General features: G+C 43.9%; 1 protein-coding gene across 1 annotated transcript in view; it reads right to left on the reverse strand.

Moving 5' to 3' along the window:
• Nucleotides 1-1,054: 1,054 nt before the first annotated feature.
• LOC135538648 (filamin-A-interacting protein 1-like) overlaps nucleotides 1,055-16,160 on the reverse strand; it is a 29,784-nt gene continuing 14,678 nt past the window's right edge. Inside the window, exons 4-6 of the mRNA XM_064964524.1 lie at nucleotides 15,925-16,103; nucleotides 2,248-5,092; nucleotides 1,055-1,772 (exon numbers count right to left, since the gene is read on the reverse strand). Coding sequence (XP_064820596.1) covers nucleotides 1,575-1,772; nucleotides 2,248-5,092; nucleotides 15,925-16,103 — 3,222 coding nt within the window. The 3' untranslated portion in view covers nucleotides 1,055-1,574. The remainder of the gene's footprint in view (nucleotides 1,773-2,247; nucleotides 5,093-15,924; nucleotides 16,104-16,160) is intronic.

The following is a 16,160-nucleotide window of genomic DNA, read 5'->3' on the forward strand; positions in this document are numbered from 1 at the left end:
ATCATCTCTCTCTAGATACCACAATCATCTCTCTCTAGATACCACAATCATCTCTCTCTAGATACCACAATCATCTCTCTCTAGATATCACAATCATCTCTCTCTAGATACCACAATCATCTCTCTCTAGATATCATAATCATCTCTCTCTAGATACCACAATCATCTCTCTCTAGATACCACAATCATCTCTCTCTCGATATCACAATCATCTCTCTCTGGATATCACAATCATCTCTCTCTAGATATCACAATAATCTCTCTCTCTAGATACCACAATCATCTCTCTCTAGATACCACAATCATCTCTCTCTAGATATCACAATCATCTCTCTCTAGATATCACAATCATCTCTCTCTAGATATCACAATCATCTCTCTCTAGATATCACAATCAAGCTCTCCTCTGAGCAACAGAACACTAGCTTATTTATATAGCTTCAGAACGAATCTAATTTAAGACAGCTGTGTCCTGACGAGGGGGCGGGGTCCGTTCTCCAATTAGCCATGGTGTCAACCATTCAGCTGCTTGGGGGATTTCAGGAAGCCATTTCCTGAAATACACACTCAAATAAACTAACTACAACACAGAAACGGGGGAACGTAACAATCACAGAAACGGGGGCGGGGGGTCAGGCAAACGACAGGTCAAGGGCAGGCAGAGGTCAGTAGTCCAGAACAGAGTCCGAAAGGTACAGAACGGCAGGCAGGCTCAGGGCAAGCAGAGGTCAGTAATCCAGGGTGGTGAGACAAGGTACAGAGCGGCAGGCAGAATGGTCAAAAACCAGGAAAGCTAGAAACCAGACACTAGCGACAGACACGCACGAGAAGACCGCTGGTAGGCTTGACGAAACAAAATGAACTTGCAACAAACAAACAGAGAACACAGGCATAAGTACACTGGGGATAATGGGGAAGATGGGCGACACCTGGAGGAGGGTGGAGACAAGCACAAAGACAGGTGAAACTGATCAGGGTGTGACAAATATTATGAACTCAATGCATGTTTGCTCATAGCAATATTATCTGTTTAATATGCTGAAGTTGGTCATCTTTCAAAAAAGTATTTTATTTAAATGACATGTCATTACAAAAACCTTGACATAAAAAGGAAACATTTCATTTGGCCTCAGTACTAAATGCTGTAACAAGCAGTACATAACTAATACATAAAGCAGTTAGTAGCAGCATTACCTAACAATCCACATGGGCTATATTCCCTTAAAATGCACACATGCCAATTGTTATCTAAGAAAGCAGTGAAGTTGATTTCATCGACATGAAAATAGAATTTGTTTAAAAAATATATATACATAATTTCAAGTATAACATTTTATCATATAATGTTTAGATATGTATATTGTTTCAGTTGGACGAAAACACAATGGTCAATTCAGCCTCCTGCTCAATAGAGAGGAGCCAAATGACTTTCTCTTGTCTGAATATCCCCCCTCTCTCTTTCCGCCTCAGGGTACTTCATTTGAACTTTTACTCTGAGCACCTCTGACCCATAGAACACTACCATGGTTGGCAGCTTGTTTGATTAATGTTCCCTGTTAGTGTCTCTGGCTCTATTAGCTTTTCCCTCCATTTTGAAAGGCTGTTGTGCTGCTGATTGTGGATTTCTTAAGCTCTATCCTCATGGACTGGCTCTCTGCTCTCATTCCTCCAAACATCCCCAGAACTCCCAGCATGGTTTTGCCCGTCTTCAGGCTCTTGGAGATGGGGATACGGGTGAGCCCTGCCCGGGATGGGTGGGCATCGTGCCCAGGCTGGGATATACAGGGATAGGATAGAGAGAGGATAGAAAGTGGCAAGGATGAGAGAAGAGGAGGCCACAACAGAGAAAACGGTAGAAGAAAATTAACAATTACTAAGGGGGAGAATATATGAAAACAATTCCCTTCAAGAACATTTACTCTATGACCTGTAAATATTTAGTCCTTCTTTCAAGACCAAGTGAAGGAGTACTGTTTCTGTCAGACTATCCATCCGCCCAACAAAGACGGGACTGCTCAGTGAGACGCCACTGTGTCTCCCATCAATATGCTACGTAACAGAAAGGAAAGTACATGTCCACAATCTTCCAAAATTATTACTTTGCCAGTTCATAAACATAATCATTTCACACATTTCCTTTAATTGGGGGTGAAGAGGGTTAATACAACATCAAAATGCATAAGCTTGAATGAGTGAGTTACAGATTAACATAACACCCAGGGGAATTTGTGTTCTGAGGAGACTCACCACAGCTTGTGTTGGTCTGGCAGGGGTGGACGTGACTGGAGTGATAGTGATGCTGCTCATCACTTTACTGGGTGTGGTTTTGAGGGCTGTAGTGCTGTGCCGAGGGGAGCGCAAGACTGTGCCCGTGGATAACGTCATTTCTCTGTTACACTCCGTTGCCACGCCGACAGGCCTAACCACCACCTTGGGGCCTGTGTTGTCGTTGTTGTTGTGGCCCTCAGAGGGGCTCTTATGGAACTGGGAGCCATGCAGGTGGATGTGGATCTTATTGTCCTCTGTGGTGGTGATGATACTGGTGTTGGAGTTGTACTTCCTGATCTGCGTGGGGACCATCTGTTTCTCAGGGGTGACCTTGAACATTGCCCGGGCCATGGTCATCTCATGGAGCTCTGGGGAGGTGGACATGTTGGACAGCATGGATGTGCTGACCGTCATGATGGATAAAGGTGACATGGGCCTGCCTGAGGAGGAAGATGAGGAGGCCCTGCTGCACTCTGGTGACTTGGCCCTGGAGATGGTGGTGATGCTGACTGGGGACTTGGCCATCTCTGGTCCCCCTGGCCTGGCGCTGGCTCTGCCCCTTGAAGAGGTGGTGGTGTGGGTGGGAATGATGGTAATCCGAGACTTCTGGTGGACCTGTAGGGTGGAGCTGGAGTAAAGGTCCTCAGCAGTGGGACTGCTGATCTCCAGGGTAGCCATGCTGTTCTGGTGGTCTGGGGTCACTCTGATGCGTAAAGGCTGCCCTGCCTTTTGGGACATGGTTAGCTCAGAATGCATGGATTCACTGTCGATACCCCCAGACCTGTCCACATTACCACCCTGAGGAATATTTTCCCTCTTCCGCATCGAGGGAATCCAAGACTTCTTCATGCCGAGGTCAGTTGCTGCAGACAGTGTGAAGTGTTCTTGACCACCAGCTTTCTCTGTGGGTTTCTTGAGGCACTTCTGTTGAATGTTACTCATGACGTGATTCTCTTCCTGGACAGACTTCCTGATGAACACAGCTGGGGTGTCCTCTTCTGCCATCTCAGTGGCCAGTACATCAGTCTGCACTCCAGTGGACGCCATTGCGATGTCCACCATCCTCCTCCCATTCAGGCTGGGTCGTAGAGTGCGGCTGTGGCGCTTGGTCACCTCCAGCTCTTTGGTGAGGTGGAGGACCTCAATGCTCATCTTGTTCTTCTTCTCCTTTTCCTCTAGGAACCTCTGCTGGAGGAAGGAGTAGTTCACTTCGAGCTGAGAGAGCTGGTCTTTTTTGTTCATCAGCTCATGGATCTTCTCCTTGAGGGCTACTATGTCATTCTGCAAGTCTCTGGTTTTGGCCTCTTCTGTCTTGTAGCGCTGTCGTAGGTCTACTTCTTGGCTCTCTACCTCTCCTTTCTCTATGCCTTTATTCAGGGCAATCTGACTCCTCATCTCTTCCACCTGCTGGGAGAGAATGTGGGCCTTGTTTTGTTCTGTCAGGAACTTTTTCTCCAGCAGGTCGTACTGATCCTCTGTCTTTATCAAATCTCCCTCCACAACCTCCAGCTGCTTGAGGCGTTTTTTTAATTGCTCTATTTCAAATTTTAGCTCCTTCACCCTGTTGTACTCTTTCAAACCCCCATCTGACAATCTTCCCAGTTCCCTCTTTGCTATGTTATGTTTGCCTATATTTCCTTCCTCCTCCAATCCATCCAACCCCTTGTTCATTTGGCTGACTTTGTAGCTAAGATCCTTGCTCTTTTCCATTTCACAAGCAAGCCTAGTACTAAGCTCTCCTTTCTCTCTGGTGAGGGTCCCTACCTTGGCTTCCATCTCTGATTTCAACTTCAGGAGCTTTTTACTCTCCTCTATTAATCTCTCAGTCACTACCATAACCTTGCCCTGCTCAGCCTTGAACATCTTACTCAAATCACAATTCTTGTCCTCTAACTTCATTCTCTCCATCAAATTGTTCCTCTCATCAACCATTACCACAGTGAATGACTTCAGCTTCGCCAGGTCATCTTTAAGGCTCTGCTCAGTCTTTTCCAGTCTCAGCTCAGAAGATTCCATCTCTTTCATGCGTATCTTAACGGCTACCAGTTCATCGGTGAGCTCCTTCGACATGCCCTTCCCTCTCTCCAGAGTGGAGTGTAACTGGGAGCACTCTGTCTTGCTGGCGTCGAACTCCCCCTCTAGTCTCTCCAGCTTCACCATCCTTCTCTGGAGTTTCTCCACCTGCAGTTTGAGTTCTTTTCTTTGGCTCTCCTCTTCCTGCAGCCTCTTCCTCATCTCTCTGTACTGGACCTCTGTCTTGGTGATTTCCTCGTCTTGCCCTTTCATCTCAAATACCTGTTTGCGGAGGTTCTCCAGTTCTGTCATTAGGTTAGAGTTCCCACACTTCCCTTTGCTGGTCTTATCCCACAGCACGTGCAGCTCATTTTCTGACCTCCTCAGTGCTACGTTGCTCTCCTCCAGCTCCTCCAGTTTGTGGGTGAGTCCAGACAGCTTGGCATCCAGCTGGCGGTTCTGGAACTCCTGGCTGACCATCTTGGCTGTCATCTCCTCTTGCTCCTGGATGAACTTGGCCTGGTGTTCCTTCAGCTTGCCCTCCAAGCTGAGGGCCCTCTGGCAGTCCTCCTGTGCTCGGCAGCTGGTGTCGTTCAGGGTCTGCTCCCTCTCCTGCAGCTGCTGGTTCAGCTCCTGGACCCTCTGGCTCTGCTGGTCCATCTGCTCCAGGTGGAGTTGCCGCTCATCCACCAGCATCAGGGCAAATGACTTCAGTTTGACCAGCTCCTCTCGTACCTTCTCCAGACGCTTGGCGTGCTCCTTCTCTTTACGCACCTGGCAGGCTTTCTCATCCTCCAGCAACCTCTTCAATCTGTGAAGAGAGAACAAAACAATAGATGAAGGATAAGTAAGGATGTGTGTAATGTTTTGCTGCACTGTACATCCTGGAAGTAGCAGTGTTTCATATGGTGTATTATACTGTATCACAAAGAAAAATATAATTTCTAAATGTTTCACTTTAGCCGAGCTTGATACTTTGTATCACAAGCATGTTTTGAATATCTACAGAAATGTCAAACCATAGAACATTTGATTCACATGACAGAAGTGATTGAACTCATCATACAGTAAGCTGCCATGAAAGGTGCAGTGTTTAAGATACAATTTATTTGCAATATATAACTACTGGTATTCACTGCTGCAACATACTCTTTGTGATGAATGCATGCATACATCAATCTAAAGATGTACATTATTTTCTCATGCTCCCAATTAATGAACCTGGTAGATGTTAAATTAACACAGGAAATCAAACTCTATTACTGCATAATGGATGGTCAGGATAACGTCTCTGATCTGTTCAGTCTCTGATCTGATCCATCATTGTGGTTCCCTGTGAACATTTTTATTTATTTATCCTGCTTTATCCTGATTCTCTTTGGTTCAGCTCACTATACCTCTCACACTTCATTTGGCAAAGAACTGCAGCACACTGAAAGAGGTAGTACACTAGGAAAAATTGACAAAAACTCCCTCACTGTTTTCCATCCTTGCTTCTGGAATCAAGACTGAGAACTGAGATTTTGACTAAACCGCCAATGAGCATTTCTCTTTTTCTCTCTACTTCTTTTTCTGCTGTGCATGTCCATATGAGGAATCTCAGCAGACAGAGAAAGCCAGTGACAAGTTACATACAAAATACACTGAATGCATAGTTGTCTTGGGAACATTCCATCTTTAGCCTGAAGTGCACACTTTATATAAAAATACAGTACATCTCACACTGAGCTGCAATATCAAACGAGAAACACGATCCGACGACAGTACATATCATGTCAGCAGAAACAGCTGAACTCTAAACAACTTAGACACCATTCAAAACTTACCCACTATCCTTGATGCATTACAGGAGAGTCCATGTCTAACATGTTTGCCATAGTAGATGATCCACTCCAAGTTCAGAGTTGGCATAGACCCCCTTTTACACTGGAACTCTACCATCACATTCCAAGCCTGTCATCGGGACACAATGAAAGGTGGTGTGGAGCACCGGACCTTCAGCTAGTCACCTCGCCCATATTCGGCAGGCAGAGCTCTGTGGGGCTCTGGTTTGGACTGTGAGAGGGTGGGAGGGACCCTGGCCAGAGGGTAGGAGGGACCCTGGCCAGAGGAGGGCGTTCTCTCCACTCCTCCTCAATTTGTTTCCCCCTTTTTTGTGTTCACTTACAGGCATTGCGGAGCTTGTTTCAAGGGAAAGGGCTCCTACACACAGGCTGTCACAATAGCCTATTTACACGTAATTCAGACACACAGAACATCTTACTCAGTCATGTCTCCATTATTGAAGTTACTTCTTATATTCATTAAGGTGGTTTCTATAGAGACAGTGCTGTTTTGGCTAAGCCAAATTATGTTCATGGAAAACAATGCAAAGTACCCACATGAAAAAAATACTATAGTATACTATGGTATACTATGGTCTAGTATACTATGGTCAAACTACTGTAGTATTACTATATTTACACACTATATATACACTGTTTCTGCAGACTTTACTGTGGTATTCACTGTTGTCTTCTTGCGGACATGACTGAAGAATACTATAGTATTCACTATAGTGTTTTTGCAGACTTGACTGTACTATAGTATTCAATATTTTTGCATACATGACTGTAGTATACTATAGTATTTACTGTAGTGTTTTTGCACACTTTACTGTAGTATTCAATGTCATTTTTTTGCGGACATGGTTGTAGTATATTGTCAGGGCCGGCTTTAGCCTTTTGGTGGGCCTAAGCGAGATTTGGTTGACGGCGGAGAGAAAAAGGCACATTTTAAAGTTAATTTCCTGCAATTCTACCAGAGAAAGTTTTAAGCAGGTTTTTTTTCCGGTTCTACACATTTTACCATGACTTATGCAATGTTAATGATATACAATATGAGCAATAGTGAATAACAAAATCAATGGGGGCCCCGTGGAGGTTAGGGACCCTGGGCAATTGCCCTACATTTATTTTTTCTAGTCCCATGTTTTGTCATGTTATTTTTGGCTCATTTGATCCCATATTCACTTTTTGCTATTTGTACAGCCGGTCCTGGAATCCCCTGAAGCTTGTCTGTGTGTGTTGTACAGCAGATCAACCGACATCTTCGTGTTCGTCAGTCTCCCTTTTAGTTTTTGGTGACATATTGCTTTGTAAAGGTTCAGTCTGGACAGTTGGTTTTGTGAGAAGACCTCTTTGAAGTCAGGACGTCCACGACAGAGTCCAGACGACTGCCGTAAAGCGTGTGGATGTCGTAGAGTCAAACAACCGATTCCGTCACGTTCCTGAGAGTCTCCCCTTTTCATATTGGTGATATATTATTCGATATTGGTTTGGGTTTTACAGACCGATTTCATGTCCATTTTCTTGTCCGGATCCTCATGTGTAGAAAAAGTCAGCTTTCGCAAACCCCATGTTATGGAATGGGCGCAAGTAGAAAGAGAGGTTTGAGCTGCTGACTCTACAAGAAACGGTAAGTCTCTAGTATAAACACACCGGAAGCTATTCAAAATGTCTTCAATGATGCTGAAGTCTACCTGCCACTCAATCAGTTAGTCTTGTAACTGAAGAATATTGTGTGACTGGCTAGGAAACAAAGTTTTGGTCCATGTTTCCCTGGGCACCCTTGGTGAAATGTAAGGAAATGTATAAAAGCTCCCCTTGGTCATGTTCCGGTGAGAGCTGTGTGTGTGTGTGTGTGTGTGTGTGTGTGTGTGTGTGTGTGTGTGTGTGTGTGTGTGTGTGTGTGTGTGTGTGTGTGTGTGTGTGTGTGTGTGTGTGTGTGTGTGTGTGTGTGTGTGTGTGTGTGTGTTGTATGGTGTTGGGTTACTTCTGTGGGCAATCATTTTGTGACCATGCTGTCGTGAAGAAATGGTTGGCGTGTGGTTCATTTATTCTGAAAAGTATGTGTTGAGTTTTGACCATTAGTGAATGTATTTGTGTGACAATATTCAACATTATGTAAAGCCACTGCAATAATGTCCATTTTGTTTTCAGTTGGTTTGTTTGGAGTGGCTTTGCTGGTTTGAGGTCCAGGCAGTTTATTGGCAGCTCCCTCCAATTAAGTGACTGTCTTTAAGTCAAGTAATTTGTATTTTTAAAATATCTATTGATGTAAATGCAGTGGTTAATGGTTTATTGTTTACCATCAGTAGTGCAGTATTCTTTTCATCGTTATCAATCATCTTGTGAACTTGGTCAGCTGGATCTCTATGAAAGCACTGTGGCATTTCAGAAAGCTATCTAGTGGAAATCATTTTGGTGTGTTCCTGTTAATGTTATTTCCGTGTCAGACAAGCAAACCTCATCCTCTAAGCTTTAAAAAACCTTGCTTGTTCTTTACCTGCCTCTGTACTGTTTCTCTTTTAATGGGCCTAGAACCTGTCTGGTCCGTTGCATTCCTCAACTGTTGAATTAACTCAATAGGTGGCATGTCGGGAACCTGTGTCTTATGTTCTGGTTGAGGTGTTCCCCTCATTAAACGGTATAGACTGGCATAGTCTTTTAGATGGCAGGTACAATATACTAGTTATGTCTGCAAAACACGAGTGAATACTACAGCATAACACAGGCATGTCTGCAAAAACACAACAGTAAATATTACAGGCATGAATACTATGAATATACTACAATACAACATTATTTAGAGCATAGTATTTTTTCATGTGAGTAACGAGTTTAAAATGTACACTGAAGAAAAATATAAATACAACATGAAACAATTTCAAAGACCATGTACAGTTTAAATAAATAATTTAGGCCCTAATCTATAATTCACATGACTGGTAATAGAGATATGCATCTGTTGGTCACGGATACCGTGAATCAGATCAGAAGGGGCGTGGATCAGAACCTCTGATGTGACCACCATTTTCCTCACGTAGCGTGACACATCTCCTTCGCATAGAGTTGATCAGGCTGTTGATTGTGGCGTGTGGAATGTTGTCCCACTCCTCTTCAATGGTTGTGTGAAGTTGCTGGATGTTGGTGGGAACTGGAACATGCTGTCGTACGCGTCGATCCAGAGCATCCCAAACATGCTCAGTGGGTGACATGTATGGTGTGTATGCAGGCAGTGGAAGAACTGGGACATTTTTTTTATTTTTTATTCTTGAAATGTACCTCTTTTTCTCCCCAATTTTGTGGTATCCAATTGTTTTAGTAGCTACTATCTTGTCTCATCGCTACATCTCCCGTACGGGCTCAGGAGAGACAAAGGTTGAAAGTCATGCGTCCTCCGATACACAACCCAACCAAGCCGCACTGCTTCTTAACACAGCGCGCATCCAACCCGGAAGCCAGCCGCACCAATGTGTCGGAGGAGACACCGTGCACCTGGCAAACTTGGTTAGCGCGCACTGTGCCCGGCCCGCCACAGGAGTCGCTGGTGCGTGATGAGACAAGGACATCCCGACCGGCCAAGCCCTCCCTAACCTGGACGACGCTAGGCCAATTGTGCGTCGCCCCACGGACCTCCCAGTCGCGGCTGGTTACGACAGAGCCTGGGCGCGAACCCAGAGAATCTGATGGCAAGCTGACGCTGCAGCACCCTTAACCACTGCGCCACTCGGGAGGCCCTCGAACTGGGACATTTTCAGCTTCCAGAAATTGTGTACAGATTCTTGGAACATGGGGCCGTGCATTATCATGCTGAAACATGAGGTTATGGCGGCAGATGAATGGCACGACAATGGGCCCCAGGATCTCACCACGGTACTTCTGTGCATTCAAAATGCCATTGATAAAATGCAATTGTGTTCTTTGTCCGTAGCTTATGCCTGCCCATACTGTAACCCCACTGCCACCATGGGGCACTCTGTTCACAATGTTGATATCAGCAAACCGCTTGCACACACAACGCCGTACACGTGGTCTGCGGTTGTGAGGCCGGTTGGACGTACTCCGGTTGGAGGCGGCTTAGAGAAATTATCATTAAATTATCTGGCAACAGCTCTGGTGGACATTCCTGCAGTCAGCATGCCAATTGTACACTCCCTCAACTTGAGACGTGTGGCATTATTGTATGACAAGACTGCACATTTAAGTGGCCTTTTATTGTCCCCAGCACAAGGTAAACCTTTGGAATGATCATGTTTTTTTATCAGCTTCTTGATATGTCACACCTGTCACACCACACCAAAGTAGAAATGCTCACTAACAAGGATTTAAACACAATTTGTGAAATAATCTTTTTGTGCATATGGAACATTTCTGGGATCTTTTATTTCAGCTCATGAAACATGGGACCAACACTTTACATGTTGTGTTTATATTTTGTTCAGTGTATTTCCATTGTGGTCCTGTTTCAAACATAGCTGCGTTTACACAGACAACTCAATTTTGTTGTATTGTATTCTACACAGTACACTACAACATTTTAATGTAAGCACTACATGGTCAAGGATACTAGTGTATAGTATTCTACAGCACAAAATATTATAGTAAGTATTACAAGATCTAGGGATATTACAGTGTCTAGTATATAATTCTCCAGTATACTTCAACATTCTATAGTAAGCACTACACGATCGAGGGATATTACAGTCTCTAGTATAGAATTCTCCAGTATACTACAACATTCTATAGTAAGCACTACACGATCGAGTGATATTACAGTGTCTAGTATAGAATTCTCCATTATACTTCAACATTCTATAGTAAGCACTACACGATCGAGGGATATTACAGTGTCTAGTATAGAATTCTCCAGTATACTTCAACATTCTATAGTTAGCACTACACGATCGAGGGATATTACAGTGTCTAGTATAGAGTAAGTAATCTAGTATTTAATATTTTATGTGGGTAGCCTGTGGTCAATCTCCTAATACCCCTCCCTATAGACAGGAAATGATCTGGTCAGACAGGAAGCTATAAACTCAGTGGTATAGGAGAGAGGACGGTGAGTCTGTCTGCTGTAGTGTCACCTTGGGAGAAGTGGATCAGTGGTCTGCTCGGTGTAAACTGACGTATAATGGGGAAAACAGATAGGGATGAGCCAGTTCCGCTCCCTGGAGGAGACTCTGTAACGAGTCAGATGTACAGACAGACAGGAACCCTGAAAATGCTTTTCTGAGGTGCTGAACGATAGTTTTTTTTATTTTACTAGGCAAGTCAGTTAAGAACAAATTCTTATTTTCAATGACGGCCTAGGAACAGTGGGTTAACTGCCTGTTCAGGGGCAGAACGACAGATATGTACCTTGTCAGCTCGGGGATTCGAACTTGCAACCTTTCGGTCCAACGCTCTCACCACTAGGCTACCCTGCCTAGTTGATGATCCCTGGGATATAGACAGTAGGCCTAGTACTCTAAACCTTACAGACAAACAAACACAACAAACACAATTAAGGGCAATGTAAATCACTATCCCTTAACAGCGGATCATAGTTGACCTCAATACAGAGGATGCGTTGAATTCAAGATTACAGTAGTGAAGATCCTTAGTTTATGCTGTGAGTTTATGAGCATCTGTTCCCCTCAAAACCTGCTGCAAAGTCAGATTACCACCATGGCTGGCTATTGTACAGAGGATCACCCAGCCTCCACTTGATCTTCATACATACTGTATTTACACGTCTATAAATGATTGACACCTAAGCAATCAGCACTCTAGAATTACCCTCAAGCAAAGGTCACAGGCATGATGTCACTGTCAATGGGGCCTACAGCAGCGAGGTCACATGGGAGAGAAGTCACACCTGACCTTCAGGTGTAAAATAGTGCTCCTATCTCCCTGGAGACCCAGTCAGTCAAGAGGGAGTAACTGTGGTAAAAGAAAGGCTACTAGAGACCCTGCCAGACCAATCAGAGGTGTAACAATGTCCTCAGGAGCTCCTTTATATGATCTAAGGCCAAGTTAGACTCCAACAAGGAACAGCATTGACCTTTTAACAACCAGACTATACTTTAATGAAGTTAGTTCACCAGCATGATGAGTTATGTACCACATAGCCTGCTAGTGTGTAAGGAAACATGGGTGGAATGGTATCAGCTCTGTTTGGTCATAGATTCAGGATGGAAGGTGTCCAGTTACATTTCTAGTTATTGTAACTTTCATAATGACTTGGTCTATATGTAATTGAAGAGTTTCTTTCCAAAAAGCTATCTATCCATTTTCAGAAAAGTTGGTCAATTAGATTTGTTTTTTTTTTAAAGAAATTATGAAAGAGATTGGTGTGTTTTTTCAAATATCTAATCAGGGCATGTTCAATGACAACATTTGATTTTGTTATTTGTTTAAAGTCTATCACTTGATGGTTTCATTTCAGAGAGACAAATAATCATGTTTTTTGTCTTCTTAAAATGCTATATATCCGCCTCACTCTCAGATAAATAAGTAGTACTGCTAGGTTTTACATTCAAATGTAACAAATAACTAAACGTTTTATAAATACCTGTACAAATGATACATTTGTGACCTCAATATTTAAACCATGTTTAAAAATAATGAGATCTGTATCTAACACATTTACGTTGGACATTTGAGTCATTTAGCAGATGCTCTTATCCAGAGTGACTTACAGTAAGTGCATTCATCTAAAGATAGCTACAGTAGGAGAGACAACCACATAACACAGTTAAATAAACATGATACGAACATTCCATCCCAGCTAAACAATGGATAAATAGCCTCGGACAAAAAAATATACATTTTCATATACATCTAACTTCTATTAATAAGAAATCTGAGAACAGTCATATTTTACACACACATGGATGTACCCATAAGCAATCATTTCTGATGAAAAACACAAATGTGAAAAATTGGTGGATATACTATAGCATTTGTCCTCTCCAACCTAAACAGGAGAAACTCCTGAACTCGCTTGACCACTTCTTCAGGAGCAATCAACAGTGGGTCCCTAAGAAAACAGATTTTCACGGTGGAACAACATTTCAATCATCCTGTGTTTCCCTGAGGAAGGTAGTTGGAGGCGCAACAGCCTGTATGTGTCAGGGGCCTGTGGATTGAAGCTGACGCTGCCTGTCAAAACAAAGCCTTCGACTGTAATCCCTGCTCTTGAGGGAGCATTACAGTAAGTGCTCAGCAGGATCTATACAGTATGGCCCAATCCCAAATCAACCCCTAGACCCTATGCACTTGTGGATATCGGAGAGGACTTGATGGGTCTTAGCAAATTGCTTACACCTATCAAATCCTCTTAGATATCCACAGGTGAATATGCCGTAGGGTCTAGGGATTGATTTGGGATTGGGCATACTTCTCATTGGCATTGTGTTAACAGAAGGGCACTAAAAGCGAGGCTAAGCAAGGTTGAGCTACTTTAATTTTAGACCACCCAATGTGTGGAACACAAGGTGGTGTCGTTTTGATTACAATGGCGGCTAGTGGTATTAAATGCCTATCTTATGAATACTTGTGTCAACCACAGCAACTGGCTTCTATTTCTTCATTCACAACATACTATATGTGTAATAGAGTGAGTGTAAATATAGTGCACTGTCTCACTGAAAATCTGTGGTTTTATATAAAGATAACACTTGAGAATCGGAGATATTTCTTCCTTTAATCATGCACATACTTTTCTATGCCAAATAAAGATTTTCTCTTCCCCTCTGAGTGAGTGATTAGGGCTGTTGGCTATAAGTCGTGAGTATAGTTCGTAACCCCTTCTCTCCAAATTCCTTCAGTAGTTTGGTGTATGACGCGTTTTTCTTCTTTCACACTCACACAATTTAGTGAGATATCTGAATGAACAGGTGTGAGATGGATGGACATTCCTCCTACCTCGCACTGACAGACGGAAACATCAAAACAGTGATGACCCTCTACCTGGCATGGGAGTGTGTGTGACTCAAGGCCAGGGGAATGTGGGATCAGCCAGTGCTGATAGGAGAGTTAAAACACACAGCTGTTGGCACTAAGAGGAGGTTGTGGAGAGCAGGCTGAACACTGGCCAACCAGGACAGCGAAACAACCTTGCAGAGGAGGTCACCGCTAACACCTACAGTAAGATAAACTGGAGGTACAGTAGGCCTACCTAGTGAAACCTGTAAACCTGTTAACTCCAACAACCATCTCAGGTTTGGATTAAACCGTTATAGTTCATATACGCCTTCCATGCTTTTAGAATGAAAGTCTCTGTTCACTCATACTGTGCAAATTGTACAAAGCTAGTACCCGATGAAGCCCCCCCCCCCGCTGACTTTATCTGCTTCCCTAAGGGTGGTTAATGTGTAAGAGCCTTACAGTAAGGCTTTCATCAGACCGTCTGAAGGTTCATTAAAGGGAGATCCTGGGGTTGGTATCTCTCTCCAACTGAGAATGAAACCTGTTGTCTGGGGTTATGAATGCTTAGGGTCAACCTCAGTCAGGTGTCAATCAAACACAACATGGGCAAATGTCAGGTTCAAGTCCGTTGTAATGAACACAATCAATGTACAGTACTTCATCGCCATCTCCTTTTCTCCTCTGTCTCCCTCTTTCTCTGGGGCTTCTTCCACTGTATGATGGCGGCTCTTCTGACAGTGATGTAGCCTTCACAGTATGTCTCCTGAGTTGTCCAATGGAAGCGAAGGAGAAAGGGCTGTGAAAGGGGCTGTGGAGCAGTGAGAGTACAGTGGTCTGGGAGATGCTGTTTGATGTTTTATAGCTTATGAAATGCAGCTGGGGCTCCACTCTGGCCTGTGGCCTGCAGATGACTTGGTGTGGGGAACATATACACACACTGGTGCACGCACACACACACGTGCACGCACACAGGTTGACTGTATACAGTACACACTTGCACACACACACACACTCACGCAAAAACACAGCTTAGTTCTAGCACATCATTTATAAACCTGAGTAAATGGTCCGTGTCCAGAGGCGGCTGGTACTGCACAGGAACCCTTAGCACAAGAGAACAGTTAACACTGTGCAAGGGCCCTTTATACTGCTGCTGGAGCCGCGTGGATTTATGGGCATACAGGTTTTCCATGTGTCCATTGAGCAAGTCGCTGCACTGGGAAGCAACAAGTCTGCTAAAGTGAGCTGGCCCTCTGTCTTTACAGGTCCTGGCCATATGATAGGTGTCATACGGTATAGACCATGATGATCAGTGTCAATGGGAGTCACAGAGTTGGGTTAAGGTGAGGTACTGCCTAGCACACACTGGTCAGATGAAGTCACTCATCCCTCTGTGTGAGTAGTTTAATCAGCGAGCAGGTCTCACAGGGATGGGGCCTCTCTCTCTCTCATACATGTTTGATCCCTTGGTGATGGGCAATGTTGCCTCATCACTAACTCCATTTTTTTAACCTTTATTTAACAAGGCAAGTCAGATAAGAATAAATTCTTACTTTCAATGACAGCCTAGGATCAGCGGGGTAACTGCCTTATTCAGGGGTAGAATGACAGATTTTTACCTTGTCAGCTCAGGGATTCAATCTTGCAACCTTTCGGTTACTAGGCCAACACTCTAACCACGAGGCTACCTGCTGCTCCTTATGCCTAAAACCTTTTCTTACTTCGATTCTTTCAGTTTTGGGTCCCCCCAAAAATGTACTTATATATAATAATATAGGCCATTTGGCTGACGCTTTTCTCCAGAGCGAATTACAATCATGCGTGCATACATTTGACTTACGGGTGGTGCGGGAATTGAAGCCAATATCCTGTCTACAGAGCCCATCCCCTTTTCACATCCTCTCACCTCTCTCTCTCCTGCTCCAGTAGGTTAGTGAAGTCGTCTCTCTTGCTCATGTAGTCAGTGTGTTTGCGTTTCTCATTGTCCAGCTCGTTCACGGTGCGCCGGTGACACTTCTCAACCAATAGAAGCTGTTCCAGCATGCGCCGGTACGTGTCCTTGTGTTTCTCCTGTAGATGATCCAGCTGAGACACACACACAACACAGAATCTTATGAGACTGTTACTCTGAGAGTCAGCCAC

This window comes from Oncorhynchus masou, unplaced genomic scaffold (genome assembly GCF_036934945.1).
Source record: "Oncorhynchus masou masou isolate Uvic2021 unplaced genomic scaffold, UVic_Omas_1.1 unplaced_scaffold_1___fragment_2___debris, whole genome shotgun sequence".
Lineage (NCBI taxonomy): Eukaryota > Metazoa > Chordata > Actinopteri > Salmoniformes > Salmonidae > Oncorhynchus > Oncorhynchus masou.